At 40.9% G+C, this 26,357-nt stretch overlaps 1 protein-coding gene across 2 annotated transcripts in view; it reads left to right on the top strand.

Moving 5' to 3' along the window:
* Positions 1 to 26,357, top strand: part of Snx7 (sorting nexin 7) — an 87,440-nt gene that overhangs the window by 42,557 nt on the left and 18,526 nt on the right. The window contains exon 8 of one of the 2 annotated variants that reach the window (NM_029655.3): positions 25,387 to 25,539. The exons of the other annotated variant lie outside the window; for it this stretch is intronic. Coding sequence (NP_083931.2) covers positions 25,387 to 25,539 — 153 coding nt within the window. The remainder of the gene's footprint in view (positions 1 to 25,386; positions 25,540 to 26,357) is intronic. 2 annotated transcript variants of the gene reach the window in all.

Below are 26,357 nucleotides of genomic sequence, written 5' to 3'. Positions count from 1 at the left end.
TGCTAGCTCACCTACTTATTAACTACGTCATAGGACACATTTACAGCTTCTTATAGCCTCCTTTTACACTGGGTATATTTGCAGAAATTATTAGCAGCTTTGTAATAGGCTTGCTAAAGACTGATGATACGATGCTAGTAAATTGCTTATATTGTAGCACACACACAGTATTTTTTGCCTGATGTTATTTTGATGCCATGTAGAGAAGAGATATTTATGTTAGGTCCTGAATAATGACAAATACGTTATTCATTGTTGTGCAAGGAGAATGCTTTTTTTTTCTTTTGAAAACCAGATCATATAACTTTTTATATTATTCATTTTATTTATTTACATTTTAATGATACCCCCTTCCCCATTTCTCCTCCACAAATCCCCCATCCCATCCCCCTTCCCTTTGCCTCTTTAAGGGTGCTCCTCCTCCCACTCACCCACTCCCCCCTCACTGCTCTAGCATCCCCCTTTGCTGGAGCATCAAACTTTCACAGGACCATGGGCCTCCCCTGCCACTGATATCAGATAAGGCCATCCTCTCTACATATGTAGCTGGAGCCATGGGTCCTTCCATGTGTACCTTTTGGTTAGTGGTTTAGTCCCTGAGAGCTTGGAGGGATTTGGTTGGTTGATATTGTTGTTCTTCCTATGGGGTTGCAACCCCCTTCAGTTTCTTCATTGCTTCCCTTAACTCTTCCACTGGGGACCCAGGGCTCAGTCTGATGGTTGGCTGTAAGCATCTACATCTGTATTAGTCAGCTGCTGGCAGAGCCTCCCAGGGGACATATATACTAGGTTCCTGTCAGCAAGCACTTCTTGATGTCAGGTGTGGTGGAATCCCAAGAAGAGGTGGTCTCTGGATGGCCTTTCCTTCAGTTTCTGCTCCATTTTTTTGTCCCTGCCTTTCCTTTAGACGGGGACAATTCTGAGAGAATACATTTTTACAAAATGGGTATTAGTAAAGGTGGCATAAGTTCAGAAAGCATACCAAATTGGGGAGCTAGGTGGATATGTAGAGTCCTCAGAGAAAGGAAACTCCATAGTGGCAGCTGTGGGTTGAGGAGAAGGGTTTACTGGAGAGAGATGGATGGAGAAGATTCCTTCTTCCCTCATGGATGAGAAGACACACTATTCCCTTTCACATTTCTAGCTGGCGAGAGGCAAGTGGTGGGCATCAACACTGAGAAATAAAATATAAGTCAATTTGAACAACACTTCAAATCACAGTAAGGTGACCATTTCAGAAGAGATACATTCAACAAAATTCTGACCAACTTTTTATTCAGTACCTGTTGTGAGAGTGTCTGTTCCAGGCAGGAGAGACAAGAAGGGAGGTCAAAAATGATATGTCCTCATCTATCTTACATGTTAGAGGGTAAGGAAAGAACAAAACACAAAAATACTTACTTAAAAAATTATCATTTCTGCTGATGGGAAGGAGAAATACAGTTGGTCATATTTGGACTGTGTTTGGTAGCAAGAGCTCTTTGTTAGTTGATGGGTGATATACAGTGAAATGAGGAAAGGTAAGAAATATTCTGAAATTTGGGGGCTGAATAAGTGGAAGGAAATAATTAACATTAATTGGGAAAGAAAAGGCCCTGGGAAGAGGGGATTTAACAGGGAGTATGAAGAAACCAGAATTGTACGTATAAAATTAATGTGTCTATCAGGCATGAAGGTGGATACCTCTAGTGGAGAATTATACCAACAGAAGTTCCATAGGTTAGAGAGCTGGGGTAAATGATTAGCAAGGAGATGGCATTCAAAGTCATGGGATGAGCTGTGGTCACTAAGGGGAGGGAAACTAGTGAAGGAAAAATCCTGGCCTTGCCTTTGACATACTCGAACTTCAAAAGGTCAATGTGAATGGAAAAGCCAAATAATGAATAGGAAGTGAGAAGGAAGAGAGGAAATTGATATAGCTTGACTTCTGGTAGGCAATTCAGTGGATGAATGAAATACACAAAGCAAATTAGTACTATTCAACATTTTAACCAGTTTTTGGTTGAGATAGTCAAACAATTTTTTTTTGTATTCACTACTTCTTTTATTTGATATCTCCATTTGTTTTAGCTATTCTTTTTTTAATTAGGTATTTATTTCATTTACATTTCCAATGCTATCCCAAAAGCCCCCCACACGCTCCCCCACCCACTCCCCCACCCACCCACTCCCACTTCTTGGCCCTGGCATTCCCCTGTACTGAGGCATATAAAGTTAGCACGACTAATGGGCCTCCCTTTCCACTGATGGCCGACTAGGCCATTTTCTGATTCATATGCAGCTAGAGACACGAGCTCCAGGAGGGTACTGGATAATTCATACTTTGCCCCTTCTTAGAATTGGGAACAAAACACCCATGGAAGGAGTTACAGAGACAAAGTTTGTAGCTGTGACGAAAGGATGGACGATCTAGAGACTGCCATATCCGGGGATCCATCCCATAATCAGCTTCCAAACGCTGACACCATTGCATACACTAGCAAGATTTTGCTGAAAGGACCCAGATAGAGCTGTCTCTTGTGAGACTATGCTCACAGTCAGCTATTGGATGGATCACAGGGCCCCCAATGGAGGAGCTAGAGAAAGTATCCAAGGAGCTAAAGGGATCTGCAGTCCTATAGGTGGAACAAACAATTTGATAGAGAATAATTTGCATGGATATAGACAGGTCATTCCATGATGCTCTGAGTAGTGTTCTGTGCTCTGATGGAGAAGAACAGAACGTTACTGGAAGCGAGACTTCACATTGAGGAATAAGAGTGAGAGGAAGAGAACAACTGATATTAGGAGGAGAGATGAAGCTGTGTGGGAGCTAGTGTAGTTTGCAGCTTGGTTCAGTTTTCAGTTGGAGCTTCTGTTTGAAAATGCTTATTCACTTCCACACCTAACTGTAAAATAAATAAAGTTCATCTGTGGTGCTAAATACGGCTGCATATCCTTTTTATTTTTATTTTTATTTTGGAATGAATGATTTATAGTTTTCCACTCAATGCAGCATTCGGATATAAATGAATATGAATACATTTGACATTTAGCAATATGTGCATAGACTGAAATTTGGATCTAGATATAATGCCATAGCTGTTTAGCACTATATTTATGTGAGCAAAAAAAAAATTACATTTTCATAAGATCATTATAATACGAATTTGCATATAGCCATTTTCAGTAGCTCCAAGCAGATACGGAATTAATTCAGACTGCTCCTTGCTCTGTGTGACTTGCTATTTTTGAAACAATGTTTTACTCTCATCCTCAAATGGTGGTTATTAATTTCCAAATGTTCTTAGTGGTGTGCTAAATCTGCACAAAGGAAGATTGCCCGCTCTCTGATTCTAGAAAGCCAAGGAGATATGAATATTGATCTAGTAAGCTATTATTCAGGACAGGAGCAAGAAAGGCTGCACCTTCTTGGATATTTGCTGGCTCACTTCTCTTCCCTGACCGTTGTTCTATATGTGTGTGTTTCAGTATAGAATGCTCGCATGCATGGAGGTTCCCGTGTGTAGGTGTACATGTATGAGTGGAGGCAGGAGGATGATGACCATTGTCTTCATTGACTGCTCTTTATCGTATATATTAAGTCAGGGTCTCTTAGTGATCCTAGAACTTACCAATCAAACTAACTAGCTTGCCTTGGAATCACCCATATCTGTCTCCCGAGTGCTGGACTTATAGATCCGATCTCCCACCATTCTTGTGGAAGATGGAATCTGACCTCTGGTCTTCACACTTAGGTTCCAAGTACTTTATACACTGAGCCATATCCCCAGTGTAATTTCTTTTTTTAACTTTTTTCATACTGGTGTGTGTTCTGAAAGATCCACAGGCAATGTGTACACACATGCTCACATGGTCACAAAGCACATGAATGTCAGCTGGATGGGAAGGAAGTTTCTTCCTTCTATATTTATCAATTTGTCCTAAGTGGCATACCACACACTTTCTTTCAGGATTCGGTATTATAAAAAGTCAGTATTATAAAAAGAAATTTTATTCTCAACCGCAGAGTGGGGATATGGCTTCCAAAATTGACTTACTTCAGCCACCATACATTCCACAAACAAAGCAGTCTTCTCAGAAAGCATGGACAGAATCGTATGAATGCTGACTCAAAACTAAAACCGACTAGGGTGGCAGCAGCTTGAATCCACACATGCATAGCTAGGTGGGAATGTGGAAAGGATGAGAGTGATGCTGTAACAAAAAGGTCCTCATCAGCCTTCTCCCGGAAGGACGGACCAGGGGATGCTTGGATTCCTCTTCCTTTCAATGATCTTTCGCTAGACTTCGCATTCATGGATTCATTGGATTTTCTTAAATGTGTGTGTGTGTGGGGGGGCTATTTATAGAAACTCATCAAAGACAGTTTTAGAGAAAATACTAATGAATATTTGATAAAAAGATAGTGAAACTAATCCACACACAGGAGGCTGTTGAGCATAAAATTCTTACATGGACATTTTTTTTTTTTCTTAATGATTTCTTGTTGTGGCTCTAGCACTTCTAATACAGCAGTCCTGTAAAGTATTTTAAGATAAGTCCTTGATTCCAGCCCGAGGATTGCCTTTGCTGGTTGAGAGCACAGCATTTCCTGGCAGAGGTCATGGACCAATTTTATAGTTTAGGGCAAGTTCCTTACACTCTGTTGCATTTCCCTCAGCTACCAGAGAAGCAAGGGAGAAGTATATTAAAACCCTTAGCCAGTACTGAGCCAAAGTTGGCTAGCAAAATTTAAAATGTATTAGCCCTTCTTTGGAGGGTACAATATGCATTTTCATTCTTCAGTCGCAAAATGTGGAGACCGTGGGAGTTGTATGTTTGCTTTTTAAACTTTCACATCACTCCATCCCCAAAACAGAAGAAGAAAGAGGCTTGGGGGTTAGCTCCATGGTACAAAACTTATCCAGCATCAATTTTTTAATTGATTTGTTTTTAAGGAAGGGAGGCAGAATTCAAAGTACTAAAAGGTATTATTAGGTACTCTATCCAGTGGAATCATATACTAATGAATATTTTAATGCATTTGGATTTATACAGACAATTTAAAAATTGTGTTTGAGGAGCATGGAAATTCCCTTGGCTAAGCCGCACTTGGTCCCGTGTCATTCATTAATGTACAATGAAGGCCATTTGAAGGTGTGCCACGATTCCACTTGAGCTGAGCACTTTATCGTTTTTTTCCTTTCTGAGGACCCAGGAGAAAGCTTCCATTTCCTCTTGGCAGCAGCAGTTGAGCTTCCTGGGTTTTGAGAAGTGTCTTCAGGTTTCTCGTGTCTTGGCTTGGCCACCTGATCTGAGCTCTCCTCTCAGCCTACTTGTCATACTTTGTCAGGTGTTGATCCATCCATCCTGATGTGCTGCTGTCTGGCACGTGTTTCCTTTGCAGAAGAGATGGCCACACAGCTGGCTTTATCTTGTCTTAGTTCCATGCTTAACGCCTTCTCCACTATTGTTGTTTTAAAAAGGTTTTTTTTTTTTCTTTTTTGCATTATGTGTGGTTAGGTGTCTGCACAGGTCAGAAGAGAGCATTAGGTCCCCTGGGGCTGGAGTTACACATGGTTGTGAGCCACCTCATGTGGGTACTGGGAACGGCACTTGCGACCCCTGTAAGAGCAACATGTGCCCTTAAGGGTGAGCTATCCCTTCAGCCCCATTCCTTTTGTCTCTCTCCACTTACTGTTTTTGTTTTTAAATCAGTGAAGCCTAATGTGGGAAATGATGCTAAATCCAACATGGAGCATGAGAGAGACATGGAACATGTGAGACACATATTAACAGGAACTAGAGGTAAAACTCCAACCTCTTCCACAAGACCAGCCAGATTTATATAGTATATTCTAGACCAGTTTTTTTAAAGTTATTTTTTTTGAATGAGCAGAAATCAGCATGTCATCTGCAAATATAAACATAAGCCCTAAATGACTCTTATCATTTTGACCCAGAAAACAGCAGATACTTTAGGGGGAAAAAAAAGTAGTCCTAAGATGTTGCTGATGAAATTATGTATGGAAGTAACTGTTTCTACTCTGGCAGTAGTGGTGGTGGAGGACCTAGTAGTGTCCCAAGGGCCTCTGTGTGTTTGTGGTGGGAGAGGGCAGGAAAATGGAGAAGACCAGCATGTACTGAAATGGTTGGTGGTGGTGGTGATTCTTCTTCTTCTTCTTCTTCTTCTTCTTCTTCTTCTTCTTCTTCTTCTTCTTCTTCTTCTTCTTCTTCTTCTTCTTCTTCTTCTTCTTCCTCCTCCTCCTCCTCCTCCTCCTCCTCCTCCTTCTCCTCCTCCTCCTCCTCCTCCTCCTGCTCCTGCTCCTCCTCCTCCTCCTGCTCCTCCTCCTCCTCCTCCTCCTTCTCCTCCTCCTCCTCCTTTTCCTCCTTTTCTTCTTTGTCTTCTTCTTGTCATCATTATAGCTCATTTTCTTAGGGATGTGCTTAAGTTCTGCCTTTCTCCAGGCTTTTTTTCCTTTCCTGTCTTCACTGTACCAAGAAAAGTAACAGATGGGTAAGTAAAAAGAGAAGTTGGAAATTCTAGCCTTTTTTTTTTTTCAGTATTTAAAACACCCTTCTCTGTCTGGTATTTGGATTTGTGATTTTCTTTGTGGGGGTCCTCCTGCCATGAGGATAGGAGTTTAAACAGCTGTCCTATCCAGACATTCAACAGAGATTCCATTTTTTTTATTTAAACATTTTGTTAATAAAGAATGTGCCCTGAGGGTCTGTCTTACATATCTCTTTCACTTCCAGCTCTGCTTGGACACTCAATAAATATTTGATTATGCTTCCAGCAATAACACACAGGGAGCCAGTAGCCTGCAGAGGGCTTTGATTCACTCGCCCTCAACTTGTAACCTTAATTAGACATTAGCCATTCTTTATCCGTGAACACCCAGAAATAATGCTTCTTTTAAAGAAAGTTTACTTTTAAAGAAATCATTTTTGAAACCTACAACTTTGGGTAATGAACATTTGCTAGGTTATAGTAAGTACAAACATGTAAAAATATTAGATAATGCGTAATAATATCCTCACATATATCTTTTGAACTGGGAACAACTTTATTATTTATTACTTCTGAAAACTGTTAAAGAATAATACCAAGTTGAGCAGAGTAGTAGTATACACTCACAGACTTAGCACTGGTGACAGTAGCTCAGGAAACACAGAAGTTCAAGGTTTGATTTGTGCTTCATGTGGTGAGATCTTATCTCAATGGAAGAAAATTGCTAATAGCATTTGTTAGTTTGCTAGCATATTTAAGTTATTCTTATAGTAAATGCATCTTGATTTATTATGAATTTGTAGGCTTTGGGTAGTAAGCCTTTATTTCTACTAGATCATTAGTTAGCTGGAAAAGCAACTGGGTAGAAATTTGCAGACACCTCACCATCCAAGTGTGAAACTACACACAGAAGGCTAACGGGATGGCTCAGTGGTTAAGAGCACGCATTATCCTGCATACATTTATATAGTGTATAAATGGGTTCAGTTCCCCACATTTCACTTGGCATCTCACAGCTGTCCGTAATGTAAGTTCTAGGGAATCTGAAATTCTCCTCTGGCCTCCTTGGGAACAAGATAGTCACATGGTGCACATACATATTCTTAAAAAAGAATACAGAGTATGTTGTAGGCCCAAACTGGGACTTTCCTTTTGTAACCATGTTCAATATTTGTTGGTTGCATATTGCATGCCAAGCACTGTATTATTAGTCCTTTGCTTTCATCATCCACTGAATATTCCTATGAGGTATACAGTAGCTATAGTCACAAACCCCTGTTTTAAGAATTATTCTGTTTTTTTAATTACACATATATGGAGTTGTCCATGTGTGGGGTCTGTGCATATGAATGTGGGTGTCCTCAGAAACCAGAAAAGGAAGTTGAATGCCCTAGATCTGCAGCTGTAGAGGTTTTTGACCTTCCTGAAGAGGTTGGGTACCAAATTCTAGTCCTATACAGGAGTAGCAAGTGCTATTAACTGCTCAGCTGTCTCTCTAGCCTCAAATTCCATTTTTATATAGAGAAAACTGAGGTCTAGAAACTCAATCGATAGATACAGTTACATGTACATATAATTAAAACCAAATAGGGTGCAGCAATACTTAATAGCTTTTTTTTTTAATATCCAGGCATATATGGAATACAATCCACGACAAATAAGACTGAGAACATTTCTGTCCTAAGGAACATATAATCTACCAGAAAGGCCTTGAGAACAAGTAGAACAAGATACTGAATGGCTGTTGTAATCTTAGACAGATATTTGTGCTTTGAAAACAATAAAGCAAGGTGATGTGATAAGAAACTCTATCTATATTGATAAGAGTGTGTGTTCCTAGAAAAAAAAATAAATAAAAGATTAAATTAAAAAAAGAAGGAGGAGATAAGCAATGGTAGGAGATATTTGGTTCAAAATCTGGAGCACAGCATTCAGTATTTTTTTTAAAAAAGGTGGGATCCATGACTCCCTGAAGGGAATAGGCTCAGCAGGTATCAGGAGCTTGGCTGAAGCACTTGAAGCTAGAGGTTAAGACAGAGGGCTGCTGGCTGTGCCAGAAAGAAGAGGAGGAAGTAATCTACTCTGCAGGCCTTGGAGTTAGCCCTCCATTTGACGCATTCATTACCTTGGCATTGTGTTAAGACAGGAAACTAGAAGCCTTTTGTATCTCCAACAGACAGACTTCCAAACATTTCTAAGTACAGCTCTTTGGTTTTCTCCTTGAATAATTGAAGAGAAAGGTGCAAACCTTATTATAGACATGACCCCAGGATAGTTGTGCCTTATGAACATGGCCATTCTCCCCCATAGCCATGAGATTCTTGGAAATATCATTGGGTTCCCATTGATCCATTCTGACCATCTAATGTTCAGATGCCATGCAGTTTCCCATAGTTCACTACTGCTAGAAACAGCACCTAGAGGCTGCTACCTCCTCTTCCTCCTCCTCCTCCTCCTCTTCCCTCCTTCTCCCCTCCCCCCTCCTTCTCCTTCTCCCCTCTCCTCTCCCCGTCCTGAAATAATCTCTTCTTTCCTTAACTTTCATGATCATCAGGCCATCAAAGACCACAGGGCAGCTGTTTTGTGGAAGTCTAAATATTTACTTATTGGATATTTCATCTTGATTAAATTATAATTATTAGTATGTGAGATTTCATTGAATGAAATCTCTGTGATCATCTCATCAGCTCCTGTTGGGCAGTATATGGTCCTGTGTGTATCTTATGAATGATGATGATGCCGCCCTCTGTAGTCACTGGTGAGGGGGTTTACCAAGCTTCTCTAGCGAATCACTCCTTTTCTTTTAGCCATTCAGAAATAATGTGGGGACATCTTCAAAATGAAACTTTCTCATTGCCTGTATGTGCAATATGTTGGACTGACTTGTCAGGCCGGGGGCGGGGGGGGGGGGGGAGAGGATGGCACCTAGCCTCCGTGATGTGTCAGGGTGGGGAGGGGTGGGAGGGGAAGGATTGTGGGAGGGGCTGGCTAGGAGGTTGGCAGTGAGCAGGAGGTAAAGTAAATAAGTAAAAAAATATAATTAATAACAATAACAAAGATTTTAAAAATGAAACTTTCTCAGCTTGTTGTATAGCCGTCTTACTGAGGGACCGCCACACTGATTTCCATAGCTAAGGTTACTTTTTATGGTTGAATATTTGAGGTGCTTAGAAATACTTCTGGTTACAATTTTTAGGTTTTAATTGAAATGTCTGTCTACATATCTAGTTGTTCCTCAATTCATCTATCAATTACCTATATCTATTTTTGGATAACCATCCAGATTTGCCAGAGCAGCCTATGGCCTAATATTTTCGCTAGTAATTTTTAATGCTGTCTATGAAATATACCTGAGGGTTTTTTTTATTCAACTTTGTGTGTGTATGTGTGTGTGTGTGTGTGTGTGTGTGTGTGTGAGAGAGAGAGAGAGAGAGAGAGAGAATGCGCATGTGCGTTTATGTGGAGACCAGAAATGAACATCAGATTTCATTTCTCAGAAGCCATCTACCTAGATTGTTTGAGAGACTCTCTCTGGACTCCCAGACTCCCTGATTGGCTGATGGGCTTTTGAGCCAGGGCTCTAGCAACAAAGTGATGATGTCACTTAATTGCACCACCTACCTAGCTTTTAACATGTCTGGCAAACACTTTCCTGACCAAGCCATTTTCCTCAGCTCCCTACTTTAAATGCAACTCCTTTAAGACCTTGCTCTCCGGGATACCGCAACAGTGACAAACAGCACACTTGCAATTTCTGCAAATTACCTTGTAATTCAGGTATTTGAATATAAACTACTATTGAAACCTGAAAATATTCTTATTAGAATTTTGATCTTGATGGTTGTCTCTTTCAGAATAGTCTTCCATCATACAGAGTGAGGTGATTGAGATACCCAATAATAACAGAGACTTTTTAGGAAGCCAATAAAAGCAGTGCTCTTTAAGGATGCTTTTGGGATGGAATTCTTCCTTCTGAGTGACCTGACATATAAACTATTGAATATGGGTGCTTATGACCTTCTAGAGCTATACTGTGCGGTATGACATACAAGACACAGGTGCCATTTACCTAAAAGTTGAGTAAACTAAAATGAAATACAAAACTCAGATTCCTCCCTTTCACTAGCTACATTGCCATAGTTGCATGTGGTCACTGCTACCACACTGTGTGGTTCAGAGCAGAGAATTGCTCCCTGTAGGGGGGCCTATGGACTAGTCCTGTTTTGGAGTGTGCAGTAATTTTAACAACTGAATTTATTCAAATAGCAGTCATTCTCATGAAACGTTAGCTCTGATAATGATTCAAATAGGGGTGATGGATGTCTAAAGACACATCAGGGGAATTTGTTTAATTGAAGTATAATTTATATGCAATACCAAAGCAATCAATCATGACAATCAATCACCAGATTTTTTCTTGCTTGCTACACTAGCTTCCCATCACTATGACAAAATATCTAAGTTGCATGGCATTTAAGGAAAAAAGGCTTATTTGGCGGCTTTAGAACTTTCAATCAGAGGTCAGTAGTCCTGATTATTTTATTTTAGGGCCTCTGGTGAGTCATTGCATTATGGTGGTAACATGACAAAGTGTGCTGCTTGCCTCATGGGCCATGGAAATAGAACAAGGAAGAGATGAGCATCCTATGGTTCAGATTTGGGCATATCTCCAGTGATGTAATAACTTAAAGATTCTACTGATTGTCTATGGTGGAGACCAAGGAGTCACTGTGTGGCTCTTTGGAAAATGCATCCAGACGTGTCCCATGCACTGTATCACCTAAATACCTTTGACCATCCCATCCCATACATGTACATTTTAAACCTATGTTTATTTATCTATACTTCTCTAATCATGTATTCAGCCTCTTTCATAAGCAGTAAATTAATAATACTAAGAGTTCTGATTAAGCTAAATGAAAATGGAAATTCCTCCGTGCAGCATGCAAACTTTCCTATACATACACCTGCCCCATCAGAGGTTAGGGAACCTGGAGTCTGGGCAGAAGTTGACTTCTTTTAAAGGGTTTTATAAATAAATGGACTGCTGGAAACCTTAGAAAGAGAAGAATTCTTGGTGTCTCTGTGCATGTTTGCCATACTTGCCTGTGTTGAAGATTCAAGGGGGACCTCATCATTTCTTAGAATGGTGCTATTTAAGTAATTGGCTTTCTGTGCCTACAGTGTCCCGAGAAGCCATAATTGCTATCTGAAGGATGCTAATGCTGATGGAGATGCTGGCTTCAATAGTGATTCAGCAACAGCATTTGTGGGTGTTTCCAGAGTCAAGTTGTCATTTTTAGAGAATCCATTGTGCACTATTGCAAATATTACATTTAGATAATGAATCTGCAGTAGATTTCAAGGAGAGAGGTTTCTACTTCTTGAGAACAGTGTGAATTATAAAGTATGTTAAGAAAGGTACTGCTTAGCAACCACGTGTATGCTTGAACAGAATTGTATAATCAAGCATTTAATTTCTTCAGACACATCTTACCTCTCGTATGAATCAGAAAATAATACAATTTTATTGTTAAGAGCCCTCTTCTCTCCTGCAATTTAATTAGTGCTTGTTAAGGAGAGGTAGCTGTCAGATTAGAATTTAATTTTTGAGTTATCTATTGTCTTCTGATAGAGTGGCAATCTAAATCTTTTTATTTAGGTATGTTATTTTTCAAGAACTTTTCCAAATGATAATTTCCTCGGCTTGTCTTATTGTGAGGAGAGGGTTTTAACATTTGAATAAGTTGAGTGTCTGGGCTTTTCCTTTTCCATAAAAGGAAATCATACAGAAGTCATTTAGAAAAGAAAACAGAGATATTTTGAGTTAAGAATAATAATTCTCAAATTATATTATTTTATTGAAAATTTGGTGTTATGTGCTCTTATGGATAGGATCATTCACACTTTAAGTTTTTATGGTAATTTTGGGTATTAAGAAATTCTTAGAGACATAATAGGGAAGCAAGGCAGGCATTTCCCTTCTCAAGATTAATCCTTCAATCTACAGTTTCCTGTAATTCCCATGTAACAAAGGGAAGATGGTGGAGGTCAGAATGTATCAGACCTGTGTGCTGAGCACAGAGATGGGAAGCGAACTGGTCCACTGTTGTTCCCTTCCCAGTAATGGACAAGCTTCCTAGGACGTTGACATAGCTTTGAGTTTTCATGTCAAGCTTGTCCGTGAGTTGTAAGACTGTCACCGGGGATGGTGAGAGAAGCTGGGTTCTTTTACTCATATTTTTCCCCCAAACTGTAAATAATCTTCTCTTACAGTTTCTATTCCAATTCCCTTGGGAATAAAGGGAAACTAAGCAATGGGTCTCCCCTAACTTGATGGCCACAGCGGACTGAAGGTTGTGGCTCAAAAGGAAGGCAGCCACCCCTGGGCAGAGCTTACATAAGGAAAGGAAAGGACACGTCAAAGAAAGGAATGGTTATTAGCAACAGAAAACTCTTGTATTGCCCCTGGTTCTAAAGTAAATGCTTTCGAGCCGTTTTCCTTCATAAGTTTGATCCCTATACATCTTGGTTACTTTCCTATTACTATGAGAAGATGCCATGACCATCGTGGTGGAGCGGCAGGCAGGCATACATGGCATTGGTGCAGTAGCTGAGAGCTCATATCCTGAGATAACAACTGTGGGTAGAGAATGGATGAAGGGAGGGAGAGTGAAAGAAAGAGCATAGTCTATGTGAGTATATGTGTGTGTGTCTGTCTGTCTGTCTGTATGTATGTATGTGTATATACATATATTCCTAAGTACAACATGCTTGGTCTGTATAATGTTACTTTGTTTCAAGGTGGCCCTTTTATTATTGGATAGCCAGAAGACTCTCTCCCATCCTCAGTATTCCTTAGTTACCTGTGGTCCCTTGTGTAGCATTGTAGCCATAGGCTTTCCCCAACCATGTTAGTGTGTCTCTGAGTCAATGATGTAATGAAGATAAGTTATGTTTACTTTTAATATAGGACATTATAAAATCAGGAATCATGTGTTAAAGGTTTGATGATTTAATAGGCAATACTAATGCTTCTCTCTCTGAGAAGCAGGTATAATTTCCCCTACATTATTATTTTTTCTTTTTCTTTTTTAATTGAGACTAGAATCTTCTCTTGTCCATTACAGCTTGACCAGTTTCCCCACCGTCCACCCCTCCCAGCTCCTCTCCACCACCCTCTCCCCAAGATCCTTAAGGCTTTAATTTCCCTTCAAAAAAGGGCAAGCTTCCAAAAGACAACAATCAAACATGACAAAACAAGATAGAGTATGACAAGGCAAAAGCCCTTGTGCTGAGGCAAGGCAGCCTTCTGGAAGGAAAAAGGTCCCAAGAACAGGCAAAAGAATATATTTTTTTAAAAACAATGATAGACCATAGGTATTGAAGAAAGGTAATCTGTGGACATAAACTGTAGGGAAGCACCCCCCATCCCCTGCCCCAGAGCACAAGCATGCTATTATACACTTGCGATCCACCTGTGCTTCAGAGGACAACCTAAGTCAATAGATTCTTTATTCCCACCATGTGGGTCATGAGGACTGAGCTTAGCCCATTGGCCTCCGCAGCACGTGCTTTCCTGAGGCACCGTCTCACTGGCCCATCTACTCATATTTATATAACAGATGTTTTGATAGCACTGGAGTCAGTCAAGGCAATTAACTCCTCTAGAATTGTAATGCTGAAGTATATAAATTATTTATTAAAGTTATAACTCAGGAAACACATGTTCTTCTGACACATGGTTTAATGTTACATATAGTTCAAAGTTTTTAGGTTGTCAGAACAGTTTAATTTCTGTCATGTAAAGGATCCAGAACGCACCCCCTTCCCCCAGTAAACCTCAGGCACACCAGTGTTGAATGCAAGCTTTGCATTTCTTAAAAGCTCTCCAGCTTCACACATTTGTTTTTCTAATTCAGTATGTATTAGTATTTGTGCTAGGTGTATGTATACATGTACACAGGCCTGGATACAGAGACTAGGACCTTCGGGTGTTCTGCTCTATTAGTCTCTGTAGGGTCTCTCATGGAACCTATAGTGAGGCTGGCAGCCTTCAGTCTCTACCACCTACAATATGAGCTTGTCTGGCCAATCTCTGCTTTTTATGTGGATGCTGAGATCTGAACCCTCGCCCTGTGTTTTCACAGCCAGCCCTTGAGAACTTGGTTTTTGAGTTTCACATGAGTGTCTCCACTCAATCCAAGGTGTCCACAGAAGGAAAAAACTGAAAGAAAATTCTAACTTTAATTTTTTTTCAAACCCTAATTTTTAATGATGGTTCTTAAATGCTTTAACCTCCCCTTTAGTCCACCACCCACTAAAGGTAATGGAAAAGAAAGGATATGGGGGGAGGGGTGTTGGGGGGTGGACCTGTTTAGCAAGGTTCTTTGGAGCAGTTCCCATCTGTACTGTCTGGAAATCAGCAGTTCTCTTCACAGGTCAAAAGCAGCTGCTCGATCTGATCTACTCACAAACACTCACAGATATATCAGCAGTCCTGTTCAGCAGAGTCAGGTTAGCAGCATCTATGACCCAACCTAGAAGAGACAGCCAGGCCTCAGCACTAGTCAGCAGGAGGAACCAGCAGGAACCCAAGGAGAAGTTCTCACCTGTGCTTCTCTCAGTGAAGGGAAGATCAGCAAAGATGCGAGACGAACAAGCATTCGCAGCTAGCTGTACCAGCAAGCCAAGCTCCTAGGCAGCCAACACTGTCTGTTGAATCCCTTTTTATATTCCTCCAAACATCCCCATCCACGGGTCGTGACTCAGCTGGTACATCTGTCTCAGCTGATGCCCTTTCTCCTGTGTCTGCTTCAGCAAAATATTTCTTCATGAGTCTGCCTTAGCCTTTCACCTGTGTCCAGTTCAGGAAAATATCCCTTCAAGTGTTTGTCCCAGCAAATCACTATCCAACCCAACTGCCTTTCCAAAGAACCTGTAAGTTTCCATTTCAGAAAGGGCAAGTGGAAGCTTTTATCCGCTTTGTAAGTTATACATTGGAAATCTGCAGACCCGAGTAGAGAGTGGTTCAGCCTCTACAAGTACCTATCTCAGTACCCAGAGGATGCCCTTTCATAGTCTCTTCTGTGGGTATCTAACACTAACATGTGTAGTAAGGAACAGCTTGGTGTGGGTAGCCTATGATGCTACCTGAGACCATGGTGGGGTCCTAGCCAGTGCTGTTACTGGGGACCATGTCTGGGTTTGTGCATGGCCCTGCAGCAGCAGGAGTCTGTTACCACCAAAGGACAGGTGGATGTCCTTGGTCTGGACTGATGTCAGTTGACATGTTTAGGGGAGATGAGTAGATTGGGGTGCATGAGTTAAAACACACACACACACACACACACACACACACACACACACACACAGACATACACACATACTAAAAAGTTAGAAAAGGGAAAGAAAAAAAAAAAAAGCTTGGGTCCCAGGCATGTTGCTAGCATATTCCATAAGATCCTGTGGAGTAAGTACTGCTTTCTTATTTTATAGATTATAGATTAGGAAATTTACCCTGTGAAGTTTTTAGTCAGGACTGGACTCCTAGAACCTCAGAGCCTTGTAGTTTAAATCATTAGTATCTCTTGTGTGACTATGCAGTTTTAAATTTTAGACAAAAACTTGGGAGAATGAAGCAAAACTAACTTGTTAACATGCTAAGCAAGTCAGCCAAGGGAAGTGGACACTAAATGAGGAATGTCAGTCCTGTAGCCAATCGCATGTCCTCGAGGGTGGAGATATTATCAACTAGGCAGGTGCTTCACCTGCCCAGCACACAGACACCTTTCTCCCTCACCCTTGGGAGAACCCTGAGCATGAAGAAGCATTATGCTAATGATGTCATCACCTCTGAGTTTGATTACCTTTGATTGTTTACTACTTATGTGTTTTCATGTGCCTTAATTTCATCACATGGCAATTTGGAGCCATATTGAATATCTTTGGGAAGTAAAGGTATAATATGGATATTAAGTCTCTCCTAGAAAGCTGGCTCCCAATGACAAGGACCCTCCTTTTTCCTTACATTTGTTCTTGATCCCTTGATGTGGGTGGACCTATGCCTAACTCACAGTAGGCATTTTAAAATAAAGATCTGTATAGGAAGGAGCATTTCCTGCTAAAACCAATATTTAATTTCTTGTTTTTAAATAGAGTAAGAGCCTGCATTTTAGCAGCAAAAATGTTCTAAAAGAGTGTGGATAAAAGATCTATATCCATTAGTTGTACTTGCATGGATATATGTTTTGTAAATCTTTTTAAAAATGTAACAGAATTAAAAGTTATAAAAGTCGTTAGTGAAAAGGAGTCAGATTCTGTAGACTTCTGAGTTAGTTCCACTTCAAATCAGGGTTTGGGGTTTAAGGAAAAAAGACTCAGGGTGCTTTAGGACTTGGGAGACAAAGTGCTGAAAACATTAATAACTGTTAAAACAACTTAAGAGACCACAGTTGTGTAAAAGCTCCCATGAGGCCATGCAAAGGGGAGGCCGGTGTTGTGTTTTAGTAAATGTGACTAATGCGCTAGGATTTAGCCACTTTCTTCTCTCCACTGCACTGTATTTGTGGCACAAATCTTATGCCACAATGAGCAGAAGACGATACTGTGCCGGGGTCTGGGGAGCAGTGCTTCCTTAGTCACTGGAATTGTAGAATAATCCTCCAGACAATCTTAGGCTGATTGAAGGAAATAAACAATAATGTCCACTCCGACAAGCTAGTGAAGGGACTTTCCAGCTCCTCCTGGGACTCATACAAATGATGGAATAGAACACAAACCCCAAGCTTGTTTTATTTTCTCCATAATGGCTTCCTCTTACATCATTTAAAAATAACTAAATTTAGTCATCAAATAAACCTTAATTGGCAATAGGGTGATAAAAGTGGTTGACTTATCTTGGTGTCTAATTCCCCGCCCCCATTATTTTATTTGGTTTTTTTCTCTGTGATGTTGTAAATTCTCAGGCCTCACCAGACTTTAGTTTTGCTTTTCAAGAATAATAATTATCAGAAAGTATGTTCCAAGTTTGCTACAGTTTGTTCATATTCTCCTGTCAGAAAAAAAAATTCTTGAGTGAAAAATGCAGTTTATTCCCTCTTTATTATCCCGGTACAAAGAACTCCACAATTGAGAAATCCTATTTTAATAGTATCTCTTATGTGCCTCGAGAAACTTTGTGGTTATTGTATTGGTTTTATTTCTTATAACATCTACCATGTGCCCTGATCATTGTATAGTGTATTTATTAACAAAGTGAACAGAGACCATTACATCTTTTTCAGTATATGCTTTTCTTTTTTAAATATTTTATTTTATGTGTAAGGATGATTTCCCAAATGTATACCTCTGTACTAACTGTATCTGCTCCTGGAGTTCCCAGGGGCCCTCCCTAGGGCCTGGGATTCCCTGGCACTGGGATGACAGAAGGTTGTGAGCTGCCATTTGGGGTTCTAGCAATCAAACCCAGGTCCTCTGGAAGAGCAGACATGGCTCTCAATGATCGAGCATCTCTCCAGCCCCTTATCTGTATCCCTTAAGTTGATGAAGTGAGCTGCTTCTGAATTCTCTAATCACACACACACACACACACACACACACACACACACACACACTTTCCTTTGGAGTTTTGGTATGAAAGAAGGTCTCTCACTGTGTAGCCAGGACCTCAATGTGTAATCCAGGGCAGCTTGGAACTGGTGTCAGTCCTCTGGTGTCAGGTCTCTTAAGTGCCTATAAGGGAAGGACGCAGCAAGATCTATGAACTAGACGACTCTACAGGTAGAAAGAAATGTGTATTGGGAGAGCAAATTGCCAGGCTGCCTCAGAGAACAGAGGACAACAACTAGTGGGGAAAGCCTTGTGAGTGTCATGGGAGAGGTGGCATGGGCGGTAGGGGGAGAGCAGGGCAGCCTGAGGGTTAGCATAGGACTCTTGATCTGTCACAGGTTGTTAGGCTTAACCAGGAACTGGATGCCCTTCCCCAGGTCGTTGACTCTAGATAAGGGGTAGGTAAGGGAAGTAGCAGCTTTCCTGGGGGAACAAAACCAGCCTTTCTAGTACTATTCGTTTATCTTGTAAGAATCCTGTCTGAGATCAGTCCAGGCCTTCATCTAAGACACATGCTTAGCAGCACTGCCATTTGTGTTGCTTGGCCCTAACAGTGCTGAGATTGCAGGTGTATACCACCATGGAAGGCTTCTTTGGGGGCTTTGAATAGACAAAATTAAAGTTACTCTCATATCATATTTCCTATAACCTAGTCACTGTGCGTAGAAGGTTTTTCTGACCTTGTTTACATTTCTGAAATGGGTTCGATTCTAAGTTTACCAGATTTAATGATTCTATTTCATTAAGCATGAATATTGTTCAGACTACTTAGAAAAGGTAAAATGTTTACAATTTTCATATAACCCTGATATTGTAACAACTCAAAACAAATGATTATATCAGAGGTTATAATCAACAAATAGATGCAGTTTTATCTACTTGTGAATTGTAATGATATGAGCATTTATTTTATAGAACCCGTGTTTTGATTATGTACAAATGTACTAGCACTGTGTATATGTTGTTGTTAATTCTAGAAGAAATTAAAACAGCATTCAAGAGTAAAAATAGAAAGTGAAAAACCATGGGTAGTGGCCAGTTTCCAGCACTCCTCCAGAAACTTTTAGCTATAGTCATGTGGCCTTTTTGCTTTGGGACTATGGTGAGACAGAACACCATGTCCTGGGGAGGGCTATTCACCTTATGGCAATCAAGAAGGAAGGGGAGAAGCAGGGACAGAGGTCCCAACATCTGCCTCAAGGGTATGTCTCCATTGACTTAATTTCTCAATAGCCCCCTACCCCAAGGTTCCGCCACCTGCTAGTAGCACTAGAACAGGCAGCAACCTCAACCCATGGATCTCTGGGGGATGGTTCCCTTCCAAATGATAGCTTTTCTGAGAGGGTGAGAAGTCTCTTGAGAGTGAAGTGGTATCACTGCTGCTCTGCCATGCAAAGCCCTTCTCTGGGTGGGTCCTATGTTGTTTCCTCTCTTTCTTAAACTCTGTTATTTACTGACATATTTGGCTGTGCTAAAATACAATCAAGATGGCAGTTCACGCAACCTGGCACTTGTCAGCTTGACAAAAGCTACAGAATTAGTACCCGGAGTCGGGCTGGAGATTTCTACCTATCAGTGTCGCCTTGAGGTCTCCTATCTTGAGCTCTCTTGCCTTAGCAGCATTGAGCTTTACCATCCTTTTGTAAATGAATGGGTTTTAATAGCTATCCAACACTGTGACACTGGGGCAAGAGGGGCAGTTTGCAAGAATGGTCACATCACTACTGTTGCCTTGCCTTGGTTCTTACCCCACCCCGCACCCCCTCACCTACCCCCAACTCCCTGCACCTCCATTTCAAATTCTAAGCCACTCTGACTTTTCTCTGGGTGTCCATACCTAGATGGTCCCACTTCTGCCTTCCGGCCGTCAGTCTCTACTTTCCCTGTGATCTGTTGATTGAATGCTTTCAGGAACTCTTTGTTACACTCAAACCTCCCCATCAATCTTCCTTAAGATTGTAGAGCCACCCACCTGCTCATCCACCACTCTGCTGCTCCTAGTCTAGGTCCCAACGATAAAGAGCCACCCTCAGTTCTTATGATGCTCCAGAGTAAGGGAGTGTCTGGGAACCTGTGCCTTGCAGTACACTTCACATGAACTGTTCCTCACATTGTCTTTAACCGGTTGCTTTGTAGTCCTCCTGTCAGCAAGGGGTTTGTGAGGACTACTGCTATTCCCCATCTTTTAACGCCTCAGATAGACTACATATAGCTGACTGAAAACCACAGAGCGGGTGAGTGGGTGACTGAGTGAACGAGAGCACATGCCACACCTACCTTGTTCTTTTGCTGAATAATTTTCTGAGTTCCTACTTCCAACCCACTGTTTTCCTGTCTTCTCTCCTCCCTCCTGTCTCTTTTGGCCACCGAGTCTATTCTAGTCAACACACAATCTTGTCTGCTCTAGACAAAGCCTCCAGTGTTTACCCCTGCAGCTTCCATTCCACATGCAGCCCATGCTACCTCCCCTACTGCATCTCGTACCTTTCTACTTGTCCACTGCAAACTCTGCCACCATCTCTCCCTTCTGTGGCCCAGTGAAACAGTGTCTGTGCTCATCCTGGGTCCTGCCCTAGGTCCGAGGCCCTGATGGTTAACCTTCTGTCCTGTATCTGTAAATTCATTTGAAGACTTCCCTCCATGATGCAGTGTGTTCTTTCTTTTGGTCATAGCTCTTGGCTTTGCTTTATTCTGCATGCAGGTATCATTATAGATATAATCTTTGAGAGCTGAATTAGTTTATCTTTGATCATCACAGACATGCGAGGGCAGTTCATGGTCACATGCTCTTGGCGTACAGAGAACACATACCTGGCAGATATTGATTTGAAACCCTGTTATGTCTTAGGTCATTGTAGTCTTTGTTAGTTCTTATTCCCAGGCTCCCAGCTTCTAATAGAAAGATAATAAAACCCAATTTATAGTACTTTGATGCAGATTAAATATGATAATATATGCAAAGCATATAACAAAATCACAGCCTATGGCATAAATAGTAATTGTCCATTAGTGCTATTGTTACTATTGCTATAGCTATGTACTGTTAGAAGATCTTGTTTTGTTTCCTGGTATTAATGAGTTTCATTTAACGCTATGGCTAATTTCTAGCAGAACAAAACTGAAACTAGAAGTTACCCATTAGCTTTACTATTAAATATAAACCTTTTCTCATTACCCTCCAATATTCTATTAGTACTTTTTTTTTGGCCTTAGAACATTTTGCAGGTAATTGCTTGCTTTTTAAGGTTTCACCTGACAGAGGACCAATTACTGCGAGTGTTTGTGAAAAGAAAAGTTAGGAGCATATTCAATTCTCTCCACCCAGCCATTTCTGCACTATTTTGCAATCAAGAATTCATATTAAATGAATTCCAAATGATTACAGCTAGCAGAGCCTGCTACTTGTTAGTGCCCAATAGACCAGGACACTGGAAGGGTTTTTTTTTTTTTTTTTTTTTTTTTTTTGGCCTCACGGGTCTAACACATTCTATTTTCTTAAATTTGTTAACTTTTGTTAGACTTCCATATTCTGTCAGAATTCAGACAGATAGACGACTCAGAATACCTAGTCTTTGTAACAAAGCAAGGAACAGGGGGCTGGGATCGAAGCTCAGTTTGTACAGTGCTTGCCCCATAAAGCCCCGCATTAGATCCTCTGAACCTAGGTGTGAGGATACAGATTGTGAAGGCCGTGGGAGGATCACGAGTTCAAGGGCATCCTCTGCTTTGAATTGAGTTTGAGGCCGGCAAAGACAACGTGAAGACTTAGTCTCAAGAAGCAAGTGAGGAATTCCAAATCCACTGAGCATCTTAGGAGAAGAGCATCTCATTAGGCTCTGCTTTCATGGAGCATTACCGTGATGCAGTGCATACCATTCTTTGACTTGCCTGTCTTGTGCTTCTTCTTAAGCAATGTTCTTTTGAAATTAAAGTCACAAGAAGATGATTCATTGTGCAGAAATATTCTCACTTTCCCCTTTTCCAACTGAAATAATGAACTCATCAAGAATAACAACAACAGCAGCAAACTGCAGCAAGGAAAACATCAAGAATTGATCATAGTTATTCAAAGTATATGTGTCATCTTCCATACTGGTCATGACAGAGTGAGAAATAGCACTGGTGACTGAAGTAAGACCCGGGCATTGACAGAAGAACCACACAGTGCCAGAGACCAAAGTAGCAGAAGAGGACCGGATGCTCCGTGTCTCCTGTAGCAGTCAATACTAATGGTGTGATATTCTTGGTAATGATGGTCAAGGACCAACATCTAATATGCAAATTGTTAGACACTATGTGAGTCAGTGTTTTGCATTTCATGTGGTTTTTTTTGAATCTCTATGAAAGGAATGCTATTATTTTTATGTTTGTTTTATGGATGGAAGACTTAGGGCTTCAATCAGGAGCATTACAATATCACATAGGTTATAAAAGGTAGTAGCAGGACTCAACTGGAAGTCAAACCCACTCCCAACCCTCTTTGTCCTGATGCTACATGTTGAGACTCCTGAATTTGTCCCTGAGTTTAGAAGACAACTTCTCTTTATAACTGCAGCATCCCTTGGACAGAGCTAACCATCATCAACCCAACTCTGTTTAAAGGGTTTTAATGCAACAGTGTACAGAGTTACAAAGGGTGATTTTGCTGAAACTTGATCATAGCAGTGGTAACATTTTAACCTTCATAGGAAGGCAAGAAGACAAAATCTAAGAGTGAGATACTGTGTCTCCTCAAGTCAGTTTCTGGAGAGCCCTAAGGCCAGCCATTCCATGCAAGTATATAGTACTGCATAAACTGAAAAGCTAAGCAGAAGAGAGTATGCTCACAGTTGGTGGGTAGACCAATGGACCCTAAATATTTGTTTAAAATCTGTACCCCGGAGCTCTTGACTCTAGCTGCATATGTATCAAAAGATGGCCTAGTCGGCCATCACTGGAAAGAGAGGCCCATTGGACACGCAAACTTTATATGCCCCAGTACAGGGGAACTCCAGGGCCAAAAAGTGGAAGTGGGTGGGTAGGGGATTGGGGGGAAGGGTATGGGGGACTTTTGGGATAGCATTGGAAATCTAAATGAGGAAAATACCTAATAAAAATATTTAAAAAAAAAAAATCTGTAATGGCTCCGCAGCTGGGAAGACTCTAGCCAGCAACTCAGAGGAGTAAGGCTAACAACCTGAAAGCACTTTTTCTCTGGCATGGGTCTTGCTTGAGTTTGGTCTTTTAACAGCTTCACTTAAGGCTCTGGCTGTTAGCACCACTGCCTGTCATTATTAGCTATTCAGTTAGCACTCTGCTGGACATTCTTCCTAAAAGAACACAGTGACTCACAATGTGATTCTTGATGTCCCTAAGATAGTTATTCCTAGGGAAGCAAACAAGAAAAAAAGAACACACGGGGAATCTTAGCACTAAAAAGTGTAAATCTCCCAGTAAGGATAGAGGAGATGTGTGTGTGTGTGTGTGTGTGTGTGTGTGTGTGTGTATGTGTAAAATCTGTTCTTTAGGAAAATAAAGTATAAAATCAAAACACAAATAAAATTTTCTGTTAAAAGAAAAACTCAAGCATCAGTAAAAATATTCCTTACTGGCTTTTCAGCCTTTGAATGTTTTTCACATCATCATTTCTTTGAAAGAAATGCTTCTGAAATGATGTCCCTTTATAAGTCAGTCAGGCCACAAATGATGTACCTTTTAAAACGAGAAAGCGGTGGTGTCATTAACCTGAGAGAGAGGCCATTCCTGCTCATGGCTCCTGACTTAGCTCTGGTTCAGGGAACTCCAGAGCTGCTGCTTCTCTCACCACCTCCAGGGACCTCCTCTGCTTTATAAACCCACCCCAGCGCCTTGCTCGAGTGATGCCAGCCACATGTCCACCTCCAGGTCCGTGCCTTACCCATGCCCTCTGCCCAGACAGCTTTAACCAAGAGAACCCCATGTTTCACTCTCAGATGTCAGCTCTCAACTCTAATGGTATTTTCTTACTTAGATTTCCTTTGGTCACTGTGTCTAAAATTTCAGTAACATTTTTCTCTCTAGCATCTGGACTTCATTTTCTACTTTAGCTTGTATTACAAGTTGATGGTTCATATTTTATTTATTTTGCATATAGTCTGTCTCTCCCCAAGAGAGAATAAACTCTAGGAAAAGCAAGAATTTTTGTCTTATATCTTCAGTGCTGAATCTTCCAGCCCCAGAGGCATGCCTGGTGCAGACGAGACACTTAATAAATTATTCTGAGTATATTAACAAACACATACATATGTGAAATATGTCTCAATGTGCTGAAGGTAAAGACTAAAACAGTGGACAGCATGCTCAAACTTGGTGCGGATGAGGAGGAAAAATGGGAATATTGCACTAAGCCTGTGTAATGGAGGATGGACTGGACGTCAGCCAGGTTGAGATGGTGGACTTGCTTGTGTTCAGTGTGCTGAGTAGTTTTATTTCATTTTGACATGAGATTCAGCTGAAAGGCATCTTTTAATTAGTGCTTGGCATGTGAGAGCCCAGCCCAGCTGGTGGCCCTGGGTTCTATAAGAAAGCAGGCTGAGCAAGCTACGTGGAGCAAGCCAGTAAGCAGTACCCCTCCAGGGCGTCTGCATCAGCTCCTGCCTCCAGGTTTCTGCCCTGACAGCTATCAGTGATGAACGACTGCTGTGTGGCAGTGTAAGCCACATAAGCCTACTCTTCTCCAACTTGCTTTATGGTCATAGCGTTTCATCACGGAAACGGTAACCCCAAACTAAGAAGCAAAACTGTCTAAGTTAATCCTCTGGGCCATCATATTTGAAAACATAATCTCAGTGGCTATGCATGTAGTTCATTTAGCTTCTGGTTTAAAAGAAAATAATTGAAATTGGGAACTGTGATTGAAGCTAAAGTGAAGAACATCCCATATCTACCTAACATAAATATAAATATCATCACCATTAATGATAGTGATGGTGAGAACAATAGAATTAATTCTTTTCCAGATGTGTGCTGCTCAGTTCACTTTGTTTTTTAAATAGTGCAATTGAAGCATAGAGTTTGAGATCTTATCCAAACTGAAGTCCTCATGTGGCAAGACTCTAGAACTGTGCAGCAGAACCTACGGAATACAGCAGTGTGCTTTCTTCTTGTAACTACTGTGTCAAGTCAGCACGTCTGACTTGCACACCGGAAACAGGAGGAGCTACTCTTAACCTTAATATACTAGTGAGACTACATGGACTCAATGAATCCTCCGCACGGCCGGACCACACACATCGACTTACCTTTCTCTGTGGTGTCTTCAGCTTACAGAGGAAATCGGAAAACTTGAAGATAAAGTGGAATGTGCTAATAATGCCCTGAAAGCAGACTGGGAGCGGTGGAAGCAGAACATGAAAAATGACCTCAGGTCAGCATTTACAGACACGGCAGAGCAGAACATCCGCTACTATGAGCAGGTAAGCCCGCGATTCTCGAAAGCACTTCCTGGTTCCGCGGTCCGCTCTTGACTGTCCACCTGCTCTGTTGAAAGAGTCAGGAAAAGAGTCCGAAGTCATAGCCTCCTTGGTGACTCCATTCTGGTGTGGTTCCCCCTCTGTTGATTGCTCTGGAAGGATTACAGTCCTCAACAGAGGGTTGCATGCTCCTGATGGTGCCCTTACTTTCCTCTTTTCTATGTCTATCTTACAAAGAATTTGCAAAGAAAGAAAAACAGCAGATGTTTGACGGAGCACAGAATCAATCCACAGCTGTCCCTGAACCCCGTGTTTTTTCGATCCCACAGCTACCTAAGAAGCAACAGGGAAGAGCAGCTGATCTATAGATCTATCTGTACAAAACTAACAAGCATTTGGGGGAAAACAGGTCATGCTTTGTTAGCACTTTTCTTTTTGAGTAGTCATTTTGAATTTTGCAACTAACAGTCTTCAAAGAGGTTACTTTCTCAAATGAATTCTGCAATGTTATTGTTTTTTCCACCCAGCATAGTCTAAATATGCTTCCCTGGAAGACTATTTAAAATACATGTCTCTAATACTGCCTCTGGCAAAAAAATAAATAAATAAATATATGAAATTGGTAAATTAGGGAATTTATACTATATAGCTAAAATAATTATGACCGTATATGTAGCTTAAATTTAGTAGTTATTTCTTTTGAAAGATGGACTAATATGGACATATTCATAAAATAAAAATTAATTGTGCATTTACTGTAACCATACATTATGCAGTAACCTGAAGAGGGAGCATAGCATGTATGACCACAACCCTTTTCT

Source organism: Mus musculus, chromosome 3 (genome assembly GCF_000001635.26).
Source record: "Mus musculus strain C57BL/6J chromosome 3, GRCm38.p6 C57BL/6J".
In the NCBI taxonomy this organism is placed as follows: Eukaryota; Metazoa; Chordata; class Mammalia; order Rodentia; family Muridae; genus Mus; species Mus musculus.
This window is presented reverse-complemented; position numbering and strand designations above follow the sequence as displayed.